The sequence below is a fragment of the Grammomys surdaster genome, unplaced genomic scaffold (assembly GCF_004785775.1).
Source record: "Grammomys surdaster isolate TR1022 unplaced genomic scaffold, NIH_TR_1.0 332948, whole genome shotgun sequence".
NCBI classification, from domain to species: domain Eukaryota; kingdom Metazoa; phylum Chordata; class Mammalia; order Rodentia; family Muridae; genus Grammomys; species Grammomys surdaster.
Window position 1 is genome coordinate 1 of NW_021628144.1, and position 14,556 is coordinate 14,556.

Sequence of the window (14,556 nt, forward strand, 5' to 3'; positions counted from 1 at the left end):
TGAGATCCGCCTGCCTCTGCCTCCCAAGTGCTGGGATTAAAGGTGTGCGCCACCACCACCCGGCCATCCAGTTGTTTATTTGCTCATTTAACAAGTATTCATGCTGGGCAGTGGTGGTGCACGCCTTTAATCCTATCACTTGGGAGGCAGAGGCAGGCGGATTTCTGAGTTTGAGGCCAGCCTGGTCTACAGTGAGTTCCAGTACAGCCAGAGCTACAGAAACCCTGTCTCGAAAAAAAAAAAAAAGTATTCATAAGCACTTACTATGTTGTGCTGGGAAACAGGTGAAAAACAAGACAGACAGATTTAACCGAGGGTCCTCATTCAGACAAAGAACACAGACATTAAAGTAAAACCACTCAAATCTACACACCACCACACAATTCAAGATGACACAGAGGAGGTGAAGTCCTCAGAGCCACAGCTGGGCACCTCGAAGAAATGGCAGCTGTTGCAAAGGTAAGAGTGGATGCAGATCCAGAAGATGAGGAAGGGGAGGAGGAGAAAGCTGATGATGCAGGATGGAATTAGACCTTGCAGCACCTTCAGGACCACTGTAAAGATGCTGTTGCTTTTCCTAGCATCATAAGAATCCAATCCACTGCCGGGGGATGGTGACGCACGCATTTAATCCCAGCACTTGGGAGGCAGAGGCAGGTGGATTTCTGAGTTCGAGGCCAGCCTGGTCTACAGAGTGAGTTCCAGGACAGCCAGGGCTACACAGAGAAACCCTGTCTCGAAAAACCAAAAAAAAAAAAAGAATCCAATCCACCCAGCATCAGACCAGACAGCAGACAGAGACCTTAGGCCCTCTGACTGCAGCAGCAGCATCTTGCATCTTTCATGAGGGCTTGTCCCTGTCACACAACCAGCTGGGGCTTAAGAACTGTGGAGTTCTTAAGAGGTTTATGTAAGACCTTGAAAGGTCTTCTTAAGAGCAGAAGAGCACATCTAACTTCCCCCTTTGATAACGAGGGGGAACTGAAGCAGCACACCTGTGTCGGCAAGTAGCCAAGGCAAAATTTGACATTAAGGATGCCCTTCTGAACCTCATCCTGCTGCTTCACAGGATGGGCCACACCCAAAGACTCAGAAAATCCTCCTCTGCACTGTTTAGCCTAATCAGGGTTTTAGTGGACACCTGGCTCACCTGTGCCTGCTGGGGGCTCTCCAGTCCCTCGCCGTAATCCCATGTTCATAGGTGTTGATGGCATTGGTTTTCTATTGCTCTCTCTGCAGAGAGATGGACACAAACTAGAGCACGGTTAAGAGACCATCCTGTCTTTCCAGCTCTCCTTGTGAAGGACACAAGGGCACAGCTGGTAACAGGGGCTGCTGCTTGACATGTAGTAACAAGAACACTGGCCACTTGGCATCCATGCTCACCTAAATTGCCACAATTTTTATCCCTGTTTTGAAGGCCAAGTGAGGGTTGAAAGTAGAACTACTTAAACCTTTATTATTTTTAGATTTATCTATTTACTTTATGTATTTGAGTACACAGTCACTGTCTTCAGACACACCAGAAGAGGTCATCGGATCCCATTACAGATGGCTGTGAGCCACCAATGTGGTTGCTGGGAATTGAACTCAGGACCTCTGGAAGAGCAGTGGAGCAGTCTTAACTGCTGAGCCATCTCTCCAGGCCCCTATTAAAATCTTTAACAAAGACTTTCCTCACAGGCTTCTAAGTTGATCTAATTGAAAACATTTCTTGGGCTAGGGATGTATCTCTGACAGCTTGCCTGACATTGTTGAATCCCTATTCAATACCCAGTAGGACTCAAATTAAAAAAAAAAAAAAAAAAAAAAAGAAAAAAGAAGAAAGAGAATTAAAACAAAAAAACCCCAAAAAAACCAAAAACAAAAAAAAACTTTATAATTTCACTCAGGAAGATGAGAATCCACATTTCATGTCTAGAGCACTGCTTTGGGACTTTCTACATAGCATGACTTTGAACTTTGGAACCTCCTGGCTCCACCTCCATCGTTGAGATTTCAAGCATCAGACATACCAGATTTATGCTGCTGGGGATGAACTCATGACTTGACCCATGCATATGAAGCAAGCACTTCATCAACTGCAGAGCCAGGGTGGCCTCAAGGACCCAGAAAAGCTCAGCTTCTAGAATACCTACTTCTTCTGGCTAAAAAGATAGTCAAGGCTGAGATGGTCTGAAAATGGGGATCTCTCATGGAGCACTAATTGCTTCTTTCTAGAGATGTGTAGGGTAAAGACGAACTCACAACCCCCCACCCCATTATTTGAAGTGCTGGGGCTTGAACACAGGACCCTGAGTATGCTAGGCAAATGCTCCAACACTAAGCCAAATCACCAAGTCTCCTTTTATTGTTAATTAATAGGTGTTTGGTTGGTTGGTTTTTGTTGAGACAGGGTTTGTGTGGCCCTGGCTGCCATGGAACTCAAGGGATCAACCTGCCTGGCTCTGCCTCCCAAGTGCTAGGATCAAAGGTATGTGTTACCACTGCCTGGCAACTAAAAGGAACTTTCAAAGTTCCAGTTCACCATGTCTCCATGGCACACAGAGGTGAAATGCCCTGCTCGAACGCTTCCATCTCTCACACTGGCCTCTTCCTCCTCTCATTCCTTCAGTCGCAGCATTCTTGTTCCCAGATCTTTAGTCCTGGCTGCTCAGAAAGCTGAAGCTAGGAGACTGGAGAGAGACAGCATGGATTCCTGGTGTCAGGAGCCAGTGAAACAGTTTACTGGATACACTATACAATCTGAGCTCAGTCCCCAAATCCTCTGACCTCCACAGGCATGCTGTGGCATGACTACACCAGCACAGCAAACGCACGAAAAATAGTTTTAATTTACGTTAAAAGTGTTTTAGATTAGGAACGTAGCATATACTGTAATCCCAACATTTGGGGGGGCGGGAATGCTGTAAGTTCAGGGCAAGCCTGGGCTACAGAATAAGACTCAATGTCAATAAAATTAAGTTAAAAGCCAGTAAGAGTCCAACAAAACACAAACCTTCTAAGCTGTAGCCTGAGCAATACGCCGGTACCAAGCGCTGCCTCTTAGTACTTGGGAGACAGACATAATAGGATCAGCAGCTAGGGACTAGCCTCTGCCACACAGTGAGTTTGAGCCCAGGCTAGGCTATGTGAATATCTCAAAAACAAATACCAACAAAATATCAGCCTGAAACCTTAGTCTGCCAGCTATACAAAAATGAGAAATTGCCTGTCAGCACTCTTCCTAGTGATCAGATTGGATTTAACTGATGGAGCTATAAGGGTAGGCGGGGAGCGGAGGGGGACGGATGGACAGACAGACAGGGCTGAGTGGTTAGGAGCACTGGCTGCAATCTCAGTGGTTCTCAACCTTCCTGATGCTGTGAGCCTTTGATACAATTCCTTGTGTTGTGGTGACCCCAACCACAGAAGTGCTACCTCATAACTGTCACTTTGCTACTGTTATAAATCATAATGTAATACCTGTTTTCTGACGGTCTTAGAAGTTAACTCTCGGGTTGAGAGCTGCTGCTGTGCTAACTGGAGTCTAGTTCCCAGCACACTCCCCAGCTCTGGGGACTCACTGCCACCCTCTGTTCTCCATGAGCACTCGCATACATGACATATACATACATGTACACGTAAGGAAAAACAAACCTTGAAAAGAGAGAGGGAACAGAGAGAACTGCTCATCTTCTCTTCTTCCCTGCTCCTCTTAACAGAAAGGCTGAAATCATATAAATCATATAAATGCTACGAAACCCACTCATTTCCAAAATGAAAATCATGTATTTCAAAAAGGATCATGCTACACACCAAAGGTAAAACAAATACTTTTATTGCACATTTATAAAATCTGCATAGTTGTATTGTGTACTTCCCTCCCATGATTCCTCCATTAATCCTTAAAATTTGGTTAAAACATGAGTTCCCAATTAGAAGTTCTTTAAAAAGCAGCTTCTCTCTACATATACACAGATAGATGTTCTTTTTTTTTATACAAATTCACATCCCTATTTTCTTAAAAAAAACAAAAACAAAAAAAAAAGAGAGAGAGAAAAAAAAAGAGAAAGAATCAAAATTGTTAGGCTAGGTAGCCTTAGACACCTGCTTCTGATAATTTTCACAATTTTGCTTAAATGATTATTAACTATTAAAATGTTCCTGTGTGGCTTCACACTAGCACTAGGTTGAAAGTCCAGGATGCTTTCTTTTTTTCACTCAAGACTGAATGTGAGATCTTCTGGTTTATCTAAAATATAAACAGACCAACAGGGCAGGCAGCTGTCCCCTGGCTTCATGGCGCAGTCTTCCGTTCCAGCCTTGAGTGGAAGGAAGGGCTGGCTCATCTGCATCCCTTTTGTCACTGTCGAGAGCCAGACAAGACCCCTATTACCAATCTCTGGTAGCTAGGGACTTTTAAATGTCACCAGAACTTGACAAAATAACTAGAAACCGCTGCTCCGGTTCCGTTCTGATGAGTCACCCTTCTGCTGTCAGACCGGTGCCTGAAGGTGATTTAAAAGTGGCTTGAGGCTTAGACAAACCCAAATATTACGGGAGGTTTACAAAGGCAATCCAGGTCTTCTGGGATAATTCAAAACCTTAATGCACTGGCTCCTGCCTTCTGCAGTGAAATAGCTCTCATGATCCTGTACCTAAAATGTGCAACTTAATCCTCAATCCCTTAAACACACGTCACAAGAGGGTCGAGGGTTTGAATCTTGCTCAGACACCCAAGCCCTCTCTCTGGGGAATTTGCAACAGACTGCCATGTGCAGGAGGTAACCAGAGACCAGACTGAGCACTGACAGTCCATGACGGCTCATTTCACTGTTACTGTTGAAACTCCTTGAATAGATTCCATGACGGCTGCAAAGCGGCTGCAAAGATCATAGGGGGAATTCGGTCTGATAGTCGGAGGCTCCTTTAGGACGATGATTTCTGCAGAAGGATCTAGAAGCCTGGGTAGGAACTCCCCTAAGCACAGCTGCAGATTTTCTGTAGAGAAAAAATAGATTGTCATACACACAGTATAAACAAGGCCATAGCTATATGGGAGGGCTTCAGGAGCCAAAAGTCAACTCGACAGCATGCATCCTGCTGCAGCTAAGAGAAGATGCCTTTGGAACTTGGCCCTCCCACTCTAGGTGAGAAGCCCACATAGGGCTGCATAACTAAGTCTATTTCCATGTCTGCGTATGTTGGGGAAAGTGTTGTCATGGCAGCAGTAAAGGATGTCTGAACCCGCTCAAAAGCAAACATATAACCACGACACCATTGCAGTCCTGGTTGAAAACACACAACATACATGAAGTCACTGTCAAACAGTGCCAAGTTTTCCTTCTTTATATTAAACATTACTAACTTAACTACAGAAAAGACTTTTAACTACTTTCCCACCATTATCGGATGCACATGAGCATCAAGATGGTGCTTGAGTTGTAATAAGGTGTTTGATTTTAAAACTGCTATTTGGGTTGCTGATTTTACATTTCATTATTTAGGGAGAAAAAGCATTAAGTGCACCTTGGCTTGGGATTAGCTTAGAGTTTCAATCATTTCTCAAACGCCCTGAATGGCTCTCTCGCATTTAAAATGATGTACTGATGTGACTGACGTGGGATGCTCATCATTGCCATTCAGAGAATTCAACCAGCAAGCAAGTCTGAACAAGTCTGGTTTCAGATGTTCTAAATTCTTAAGTATCAAATATCTACCCAAGATTTAACCTTTTATGAGAAGATAAAGCAACCCATCTTGTGAGCATGCAAATATGTTATCATCATTTACAAACAGAAAATTCCTCTATATTTTAAATCTATAAAGGTTTAACTTGTGTATCTATTTTGCCATGCACACACCTGGGTGGGAACAAGGAGGTGGCTTGGAGAGAAGGTGTCTGCTGCACAAGCTGACCAGAGATCACCAGGCTCAGCCCAGGGGAAGATGGAAGGAAAGGACTAAGTACACAGAGCTGTCCTCTGAGGGAGGCACATGCACTCTCTATACACTCAACAGCAGTACATACAAGCAACACTTTTAACTAGCTTGGTGTGGTAGAGGACACTTTTAATCTTTAATCCTAGCTCTCAGGAGGCAGAGGTATAAGATCTCTTGAATTCTAGGCCAGTTTGGTCTACACAGTAAGCTTCGGGCCAGCCAGGAGCAAAGGTCTGCTTACCAAGTAGCAAAGCTGTTTTGCTATCATGGCTATTCTTACCAAGTGTCCTCTTAAATCTTAAAAAAATTGGATGTGATGCTGTGTACTGCACACACAGATGGTGCTACTGTCTTTCAAATTCTTAAATATACTAACGTGTCCACAGAATTAAGTAAAGCTATACCTCACATAATCTAAAGAAAAACATACAACAAAAGGAAACACAGCAATTGCTTATTTTAAGATCTATCACTCAATCCTGTAGACTAAAACATGTCACTTGACTCTTTACAGAGTGGGAAATGAACAAGAAGGATTCCTATCAGAACATGCACCTTCTGAACAAAATGAATGCACCTACAAAATCAGGCTCTCTCAAGATATTCCATTTACTAATTCACAGAAGTAATTAGTTAATAATATTCTTATATACTGCAACTTCAAACCTCAAGAAAGTTTAAAGAGCCATCAGATACTCATACTCTACATAAATAAACTATAAAACCTCATAATTTAGAAGATGGGAAAATGATAGAAAATTAACAGTACTACAGATCACAGACAGAAGCCAGGGAGCAGGCACCCTGGGTTTAGTTGCCAGCAGTCATAGCTCCCAGGACTAGTGGGCTGACCCTGGAGCAGCTTCAGCTGCTGACTGAGGCAAGGAGGTGGAGAGAAGTAGAGTCCGACTTCCCAGGCCGTTTCCATGGAGCAGACCCATGTATCTCTCACAGAAGATGTCAGGGGTTCGATCCCCTAAAAGGCTTCAACAACCAGTGACACTAAAGAGTGAGTTCACTGTGAGGTTTCAGATACGCAAAAGCACAGAAACTAAGCAGTGCTAAGAACACACCTGCAATATCCTTCCCCAGGTAAGAGCACCAATGGTTCCTCATGACCTCAATGGCATCAAGGTCGTCCTTGGAGATGTCGTTATTAATGATCAGGTGGATGCAGGGAATGATCAACTCATTCATTACATTAATGCCTTCTGTTACAGAATGGTCGTCGTTTGTTTCAAAAAGAGAAGCAGCCTTGGCATTCAGCTCCTACAAATAAAAGACAGACATGTGGAGACTGAAAAAAATAAGTATCACTTTTAGTATGAATCCAAGCCAACAGTCACACCAAAAAAAAAAAGCACTGGTTCCTGCCCCAGATGTTCTGACATAATTAGGATGTAGGTGACCTGTGCCCTGGGATTCTATAACTCCCATGATGATTCTAATGCACCCACACTTGTGATTCAATGGCCTACATTACCAGCCACGGTCATATTTGACATCTGCTTCTACCCTAAGACCTACTGAATGATTCTCAATTGTCACTGGCCACTAGAACCACTCACAGAAGACACTGAAACCCAGGTTACTCCCAGACTGGCCAGTTGTCACAGATGGCTGAAGGTGTCTCCCATGTGACTGATAAAACACTAGAGGCAGTGATTGGAAACCTAGATCAACCCTAGTACGGCAGCAGAAAAGAGAGTGTGAGGATACTCAAGGTGATGACCTATATGTGGTGACTTAGAAGCCAAAAGTACAGAGTTTTAGGGGCCACCTCACAGCATAGTAGACAGCCTTACACTGACATAGCAACCAAAGAATTCCCAGAAAATAAGGGTGTTGCAAGGATAATCCCACAGATGTCTGGGGAAATGAATACACAAAGACAACCTGCAAGCAAGCCATCTTTGAGAATTCCATAAACTCCTGGGCAGATTGACAGCATTACACTAGACTTTCCCTACGGCTATTCAATGTAAAAGAGGTAAAATAACAAGGTTAGCAAGAATAATTCTTACATTCTCTAACCTAGTATAAGACTGGAATATATTTTTAAGATACTTATAGTCCTAAAAACTGCCTTCTGCTAGGCAACCCTGGGAAACATTCCATTCTTCCCACATATTCATGTGGCTCAGTACATGGTGGGCTCAAAGGAAACAGCTGACCAGAAGGTGGCTCTGTGCTCAACAAACTCATGCCTCGTGGGGGCAATATGCTGAAAGCTTTACTTAATGCAGGCACATGAGAAGGGAATGGCTGGCTCAACTTATCAGGGGTGGGAGAAGAATGATATGCAGAGAAAGTAAGAGAGAGCAGGAGAGACGCGGGGAGGGAGGAAGAGAGATTAACATTTTGTAAATGGTACAGACCAGAAGACATTTTCTGCGGTACAAAGCAATCACAGACTCCTTCACGCCCCTGCGGGGCCCCTTCACCAGCAGGCCAGCGTTGCTCTGGTATGCATACACCAGGTAGGACAATGCTTCCTGGTACCTTAGAAAGTGGGAGACAATCCATAGATGAATTCTTGTTGCCAAAACCTAGGGCTTTGCTCTCACTTTTCTGTAATGAGAAGCTATTCGGCTGCAATATGATGTACTGGGAAAACATGGGAGCCAAACCCACAGCCACTCTCAGCTGTTTTGCACACGGAGCAAGAAAGGTAAGACAAATCAGGAAACATCTTTGAACCTCAGGTTTTCTCTATCTCTAAAACAAAGGAAAGAGACTGGCTATTCATTAGAGCCTGTGATAATCAAAACCACTTTGTGGTCACTAAGGGAGCCCAATATCACATCTCCTCACTGATAACCCACTGTTACATAAAGGACAGGGGAAAAAGTGTAATGTGTAGAAGACGATGAAGCATGGGTGTGGGCAGGCACAGTGTATGTGACAAAGAAGGGGACTCATGACGGTGACTTCTGAGTGTCCCTGGGTGTTAGTGCTCTGACTATCAATGCTAGTTGGAAAAAAGAGCCAACATACTTTCCTTTTTGGAAGAGTTCCAGGCCCGTTAGAAGGTACACAGACACCTTTCGGAACAGACTATAATCTTCATGCCACCTCTGGAAAGGAAGGACCACTATTAGTGACTTGATCTCAGTAAACCAACTGTCTGATTCACTTTTGGTGCTATATATTCAGTACAACCATGTACTCAGAACATGTGGTCAAGTACAAAAACACACAAAACCTTTGGGTAAAAAAACAAAAACCAACTTAAATGGAGGTGCACGCCTGTAAACCCAGCACTGAGGAGGTGGCTGCAGGAGCATCAGTAAGGCCAGAGTCCTCCTCAACACACGACAAACGCAAGCCTAGCCTAGAGTATGTTCCCACCACTGACCTAAGCTGCTGTGTTCTATTCCTTCTGCTAAAGACCATTTCACTTCATCTAAGTGAGTTTATAAACTCTCCTAATCCCAACACAACTCATCCAAGTCCTTCTGACATATAGAAATGTGAGTATGATAGGCATAGACAGCCAAGGGGAAGGGAGCTGTGACGTATATAAAGGACACTCGTTCGTCCAAGTCCTTCTGATGTATATAAATGACACTCCTGAGTATGACAGGCACAGGCAGCCACGGGAAAGAAAGGAGCACGAGCTAAACAGCACAACTCTGGCACACATGCTTTTATACACAGAAGAGTTTGTTCTTTTAATTTTATCTGTAGCCCACAATTTTAATGCTTACTAGTAAACGATGTCACCACACACCTACACAAACAGACAGCCCAGGACAAGGCTTAGAAGGGCCCTTAGGAAAGGAGCACAGCAGGAGGCTAACCAAGCCTGAAAACAAGACCCATGCTTCTGGCCCTAAGACAGGATTCTTACTCATTTTTCCTCCTCTCAATTTGTATCCCTGGCTGTCCTAGAATTCCTTATGTAGACCAGGCTGGCCTTGAACTCAGAGAGTGCTAGGATTAAAGGTGTGGCCCACATCACCCAGCTTTGTGTTTCCCTTCCCCTTTCAAGTTCACAGGGAACTAGTCTGGTAACATAAAACTTCATTTTATCTCAAGTATCACTTGCCTCCAGAAGTAAGGTTTTGGGAGGAATTAAAAACAAAGACCCACATTTACCTTATACTCTTCCATGTTCATGTCATCTGGACCAATTTCCATCAGCTTGGCCTGAGCCACCTTCATGATACTGATAGATCTGTGTGGACAGAGTTCAGAAAGCAATGGCAGGGGACAGGGCAGCAACTCCGAACTGGAGGAAGTGGCCACGTGAGACCCCATGCAGGAACAGGCTGGCGCATTCTCACCTCTCATCATAGCTAAGGTTCCTGTCCGCAAACTGTTCCAGAAGGGTCCGTTCTACCACCCTCTTGGGTGCTTCATTTTGGAAAAAGTAGACAAGGACATGTTGAAGGCGAGGGTCGCTGTGAGAAGTGGGCGCCTCTTTGGCAAGCTGGTAGAGCCGGGAGTATTCTTCATGAAATGCCTGTTACAGACAGAACTGAGGGGTAGGAAAGGGGACACCGTGGACTTGAGCACACATACAGAAACTGACACCAAAGGGCCTCTCATTAATTCACGCTAGGCTAAGGAATTCTTGTTGAGAAATTACAAAAGCCAACTATGGGATGTGAATTGTTGGCATATCAGAACTCCCTCAAATCCTGACTAAAATCCTGACTAAAGACATACTATATTCAAAAAATAAACTCATTTTCCCCATCAAGTTGTTTGCTTGTGGAGACAGGGTCAATTCTGTAGTTCAGGCTACCCTAGACCTCATTATATAGACTAGGTTGGCCTCAAACTTGTGGCCATCCTTTTGGTTCTTCTGCCAAATTACTAGGATTACAGGTATGTGACAGCATGCCCACCACTCAGCAAGTTCTTAAAACACAAGCACTTAGTATAAATCGTTTAACAATCCACCCAAATGTAATCTCATTCAAACATCTTAAATGTCAAATCCTCAAATAGTATCCCTTTTTAAAATGAAGGATCTCAAGTTACAAAGTCAGATTCGGAGTTTGTGTCATCAATGAACATTTAACAACTTCGTCATCCCTGTAGACTAGATGCAATGCACAGTGGCACTACTCACTGCTGGGACACTGCCAGGCAAAGATGAGCCATCAGCTTTGTGAGACGGCTAGCTCATCAGTTGGACAGCAAAGACAGTGTCATGTTTCATTTCAACACAGGCTACTGTGTGTCTGTGTGCTAGGGTGTACATGTGTGGAGACCAGAGTGCAACCTTGAGTACTATTCTTCAGATTCTATCTAATAGACATTTGTGTGGAGTGGGTGTAGAACTGGGCATGGGTCTCATTGTGTAGTCCTGGCTGGCCTTTAACTCACTATGTAGACCGAGTGAACCTTGAACCTCACTTGAATCTGTCTGTGTGTCTCCTAAACACTGGTATTGAAAGCATGTGCCACTATACCTTGCTCCATCATACTTTTTTGGGATGAAGACTCTCACTGACTTCAAACTCACCGGAGTAGGCTATACTGGTTGGCCAGCAAGCCTCAGGGATCCTATCTCTGCCTCTCCAGTACTGGGATTACAGTGTACCATGTTACATGTATATATATATGGGCGTGTGTATGTCTAGTACTCACAGAAGACAACAGAGTGCCAAATGGCCTGAAACCAGAGTGACACGCAGAGTGCTAGCAGTGAGCTGTCCAGTGTTGGCTGCTGGGAACTAAATAGGGTTTTATTATGCAAGAGTATCTTTCCAATCCTGTTGAAATTTGTTTTTTTTAAATGTAGGTTCTGGATATCAAAAATGTATCCTTTTGACTGAACAATCTCCCAGCATAAGCAATGTTCACACTGTTTCCCACCGTCTGACAGAAATATTCCTGGGTTATGAGGATTAAAATTAAAACAGGAGTACCTTAATAAGCCCTGCTTCAGAGCCATCTCGGTCAAAGGTCTGGCGTGCTTTAGCTATGGCCAGGATGACCCCTTGCATGGCAGGGCTCAGCATCACCTACCACAGAGGGCACAAAACAGAGAGAAAAAGGAGAGCAGACAGGTTCACAAGGAAACCGTATGAAGCGAGGTGAACAGAGTGCTGAGGAGAAGTCGAGCGCTGCCTCTCCTTGGCTGGCACAGGCTGCAGGCCAAGTTCCACAGCCCTATTCTAGATGCATGCAGAGCTTCGGCTATCCTTGTAAAGATGCCTATGACAAGCTGCTCCTCTATGTGCACACTCTAAGTCTATGCGATAAACAAAGATGGCCAAGAACACTTCTGATGGAGCGCTGCTGAAGATTAGGTTCAACCATATGGTCAGCACTCCACAAGAATGAAGGAATGAAGGCATATATTAAGTAACTGCAAACTTAAAAAATATATATATACACCCACAGCAAAAGGCAGAAACCTGAGAGACAGGATTAAAGACTATTTGTGTGCAGTGCTACTCAAAAAGGGGCAGACCACGAGGAACAGCTGCTTGCTCAACTGCAGAATTAAAAGCAAAATCAACTTTAATCCACATTTGTTTTATTCACTGAGCAAGTAGAAAAAGGCTACTTGTAAGACAAAATAATGGACTGCCACCAAAACCAAACCATCTCTCAAAGGTAAATGTATTTTTGTTCACAATACCAAATGGAGCTAATCCTTTCGCTAGGCCATCCAGGCGTTGTAGCCGTCCCTGCTCAATACAAGCTGGGTGTACACACATACACATGCACACACGCATGCCAAAAGTGCACAGCAGGAATGGGTCACCCGTGCCTTTTCATAAGGGGCAACTAAGGTCAGAAGCAGACAGGCCTCTATGGCTGTTGAGTCAGTGAGAAGACATCAGCTGGTGACACACCTTTTGAAAACAACACACGGCTACCCTGCACTTGTCCCTGTACCTCCTCATCATAGCCATCCGCATCAGATCTAACCAGAATCCTTCCCACACTGGGAATCTCCACTTCAGAGACCTCAGAGTCAGGCGGGGCAGCAGCCTCTGGGTCTCTGGCCTCTGCGGCCTGCTCTGACTGCTCTGCAAGGTTTGTTTCCTGGGGCTTCTCGGATTCAGCTTCCTTAAGCTGTGGCAGCAGAATGGAGGGATAGAGTTAAGAACAATGGAGAAAAACAGAAGAAATAAAGAGGGCTGGTTAAATTCAGCAGAGACAGAGAACAGAAACGACAGAAAGCTGGTAGCTGCTGGTGTCACAAACCAGACCCTCTCAAAGGAGGGCCCCTCAGCCAGTCTCACCTCGCTCAAGGCTGCTTCTACTCCGCTCTTCTCATACGCCTGAGCCGTGTTTGCAATTGCCTGGGCAGTCTGCTCCTTTGCAATCACAGCATGCTCAGAAGACAAGCATCGAACCCCATGAGAGGATGTTGCTGAGGACTCTAACAACAAATAAAAGGAAATAATCACAGAAGTGTCACATCTGATGAACAGCAAGCAGGAGGGACACACATTTCAATATATAGTCCAGCACCTCTTTCAAAGCCTATGTAAATGCCCCTAGAAATTTTGACAAGAAACAGCTACTCTGCCAGGCAGAAGAGGCACACCTTTAATCCCAGTACTTGGGAGGTAGAGACAGGTAGATTTCTGTGAGTTTATGGCCAGCCTGTCTACACAGAGAAACTCTGCCTCGAAAAACCATAGGAAGGAAGGAAGGAAGGAAGGAAGGAAGGAAGGAAGGAAGGAAGGAAGGTCAGTCCACATCAAGGACTCCCAAAGGTCTGTTATAATTACTGTGCAGTCTTTCTGAAGTTTTCATGCCAAAGATGCTTCCTTTCCTCAACCACGTATTAAAGATCACCTATGGAGAGAAGTCTAACCTTCCATCCTGTCATCCTTTCTCCTACAACCTGAGGGAGAAGCAAAGCACTATAGAAAGCACAGACAGCCTTTCTCATAATATTTCTGCCTTTTCAGAAAGCAACTTCTAAAGGCACACCAATCCTACCAAACTGTGTGACAGCCATTATAAACAGAACCCACTGTTGGGCCAGCAGGACGGCCTAGTGGTAAAGGTACTTGTTGCCAAGCTTGATGACCAGGGTAGAAGGAGAGAACTGGCTCCCACAAGTTGTCCTCTGATATCAACAATGTGTTATATGGAGCATATTCCCACACTCCTTCCATCAAAGAAAAAAAAATTATACACACACACACACACACACACACGAATATGAGAAAGACACTGTGAAGAGAGACATCGCCTTGTCACTGAGTATCTGGGGTTGGCTGGAGAGGACAGCAAGGACTTGACCAGACCAGGCACAGTATGGGAGTGCAGCAAGGGCCTGACTGGACAATACCTTGTGATGTGGAGAAATCCTGTGAGGAAGAGTTCGGGGAGGACTCCATCTGCGGGATCTTACAGGACTGTTCTTCCTCCCATTCCTCCACCTCTTGTTCAAACCTCCAGTTATCTTCCTGAATGTACTGCCTGAGTTCCACAGACAGGGCTTCCACTTCTCCTGCAGTCTGATCAGATTCATTAGGAGCTGCCTCTGAGGGAAAATAGTTAAAACAGAGAATGGTAAACCAGCAGACTGTCACAGAAGAAGGGCGGCACATCCCAGCTTCCCTCTGTCCCTAACAGACATCCACACTCACAAGTATGCACACACACACACACACACACACACACACACACGGAATTCAACCA

At 44.6% G+C, this 14,556-nt stretch overlaps 1 protein-coding gene across 1 annotated transcript in view; it reads right to left on the reverse strand.

Annotated features, from left to right (window-relative positions):
• Positions 1 to 4,807: 4,807 nt before the first annotated feature.
• LOC114616672 (ubiquitin carboxyl-terminal hydrolase 28-like) overlaps positions 4,808 to 14,556 on the reverse strand; it is a gene marked incomplete at its 5' end in the record, with an annotated part of 40,379 nt that continues 30,630 nt past the window's right edge. The window contains 10 exons of the mRNA XM_028762100.1: positions 4,808 to 4,983; positions 6,999 to 7,194; positions 8,304 to 8,427; positions 8,923 to 9,002; positions 10,027 to 10,105; positions 10,215 to 10,393; positions 11,811 to 11,906; positions 12,790 to 12,969; positions 13,140 to 13,279; positions 14,204 to 14,398. Coding sequence (XP_028617933.1) covers positions 4,808 to 4,983; positions 6,999 to 7,194; positions 8,304 to 8,427; positions 8,923 to 9,002; positions 10,027 to 10,105; positions 10,215 to 10,393; positions 11,811 to 11,906; positions 12,790 to 12,969; positions 13,140 to 13,279; positions 14,204 to 14,398 — 1,445 coding nt within the window. The remainder of the gene's footprint in view (positions 4,984 to 6,998; positions 7,195 to 8,303; positions 8,428 to 8,922; positions 9,003 to 10,026; positions 10,106 to 10,214; positions 10,394 to 11,810; positions 11,907 to 12,789; positions 12,970 to 13,139; positions 13,280 to 14,203; positions 14,399 to 14,556) is intronic.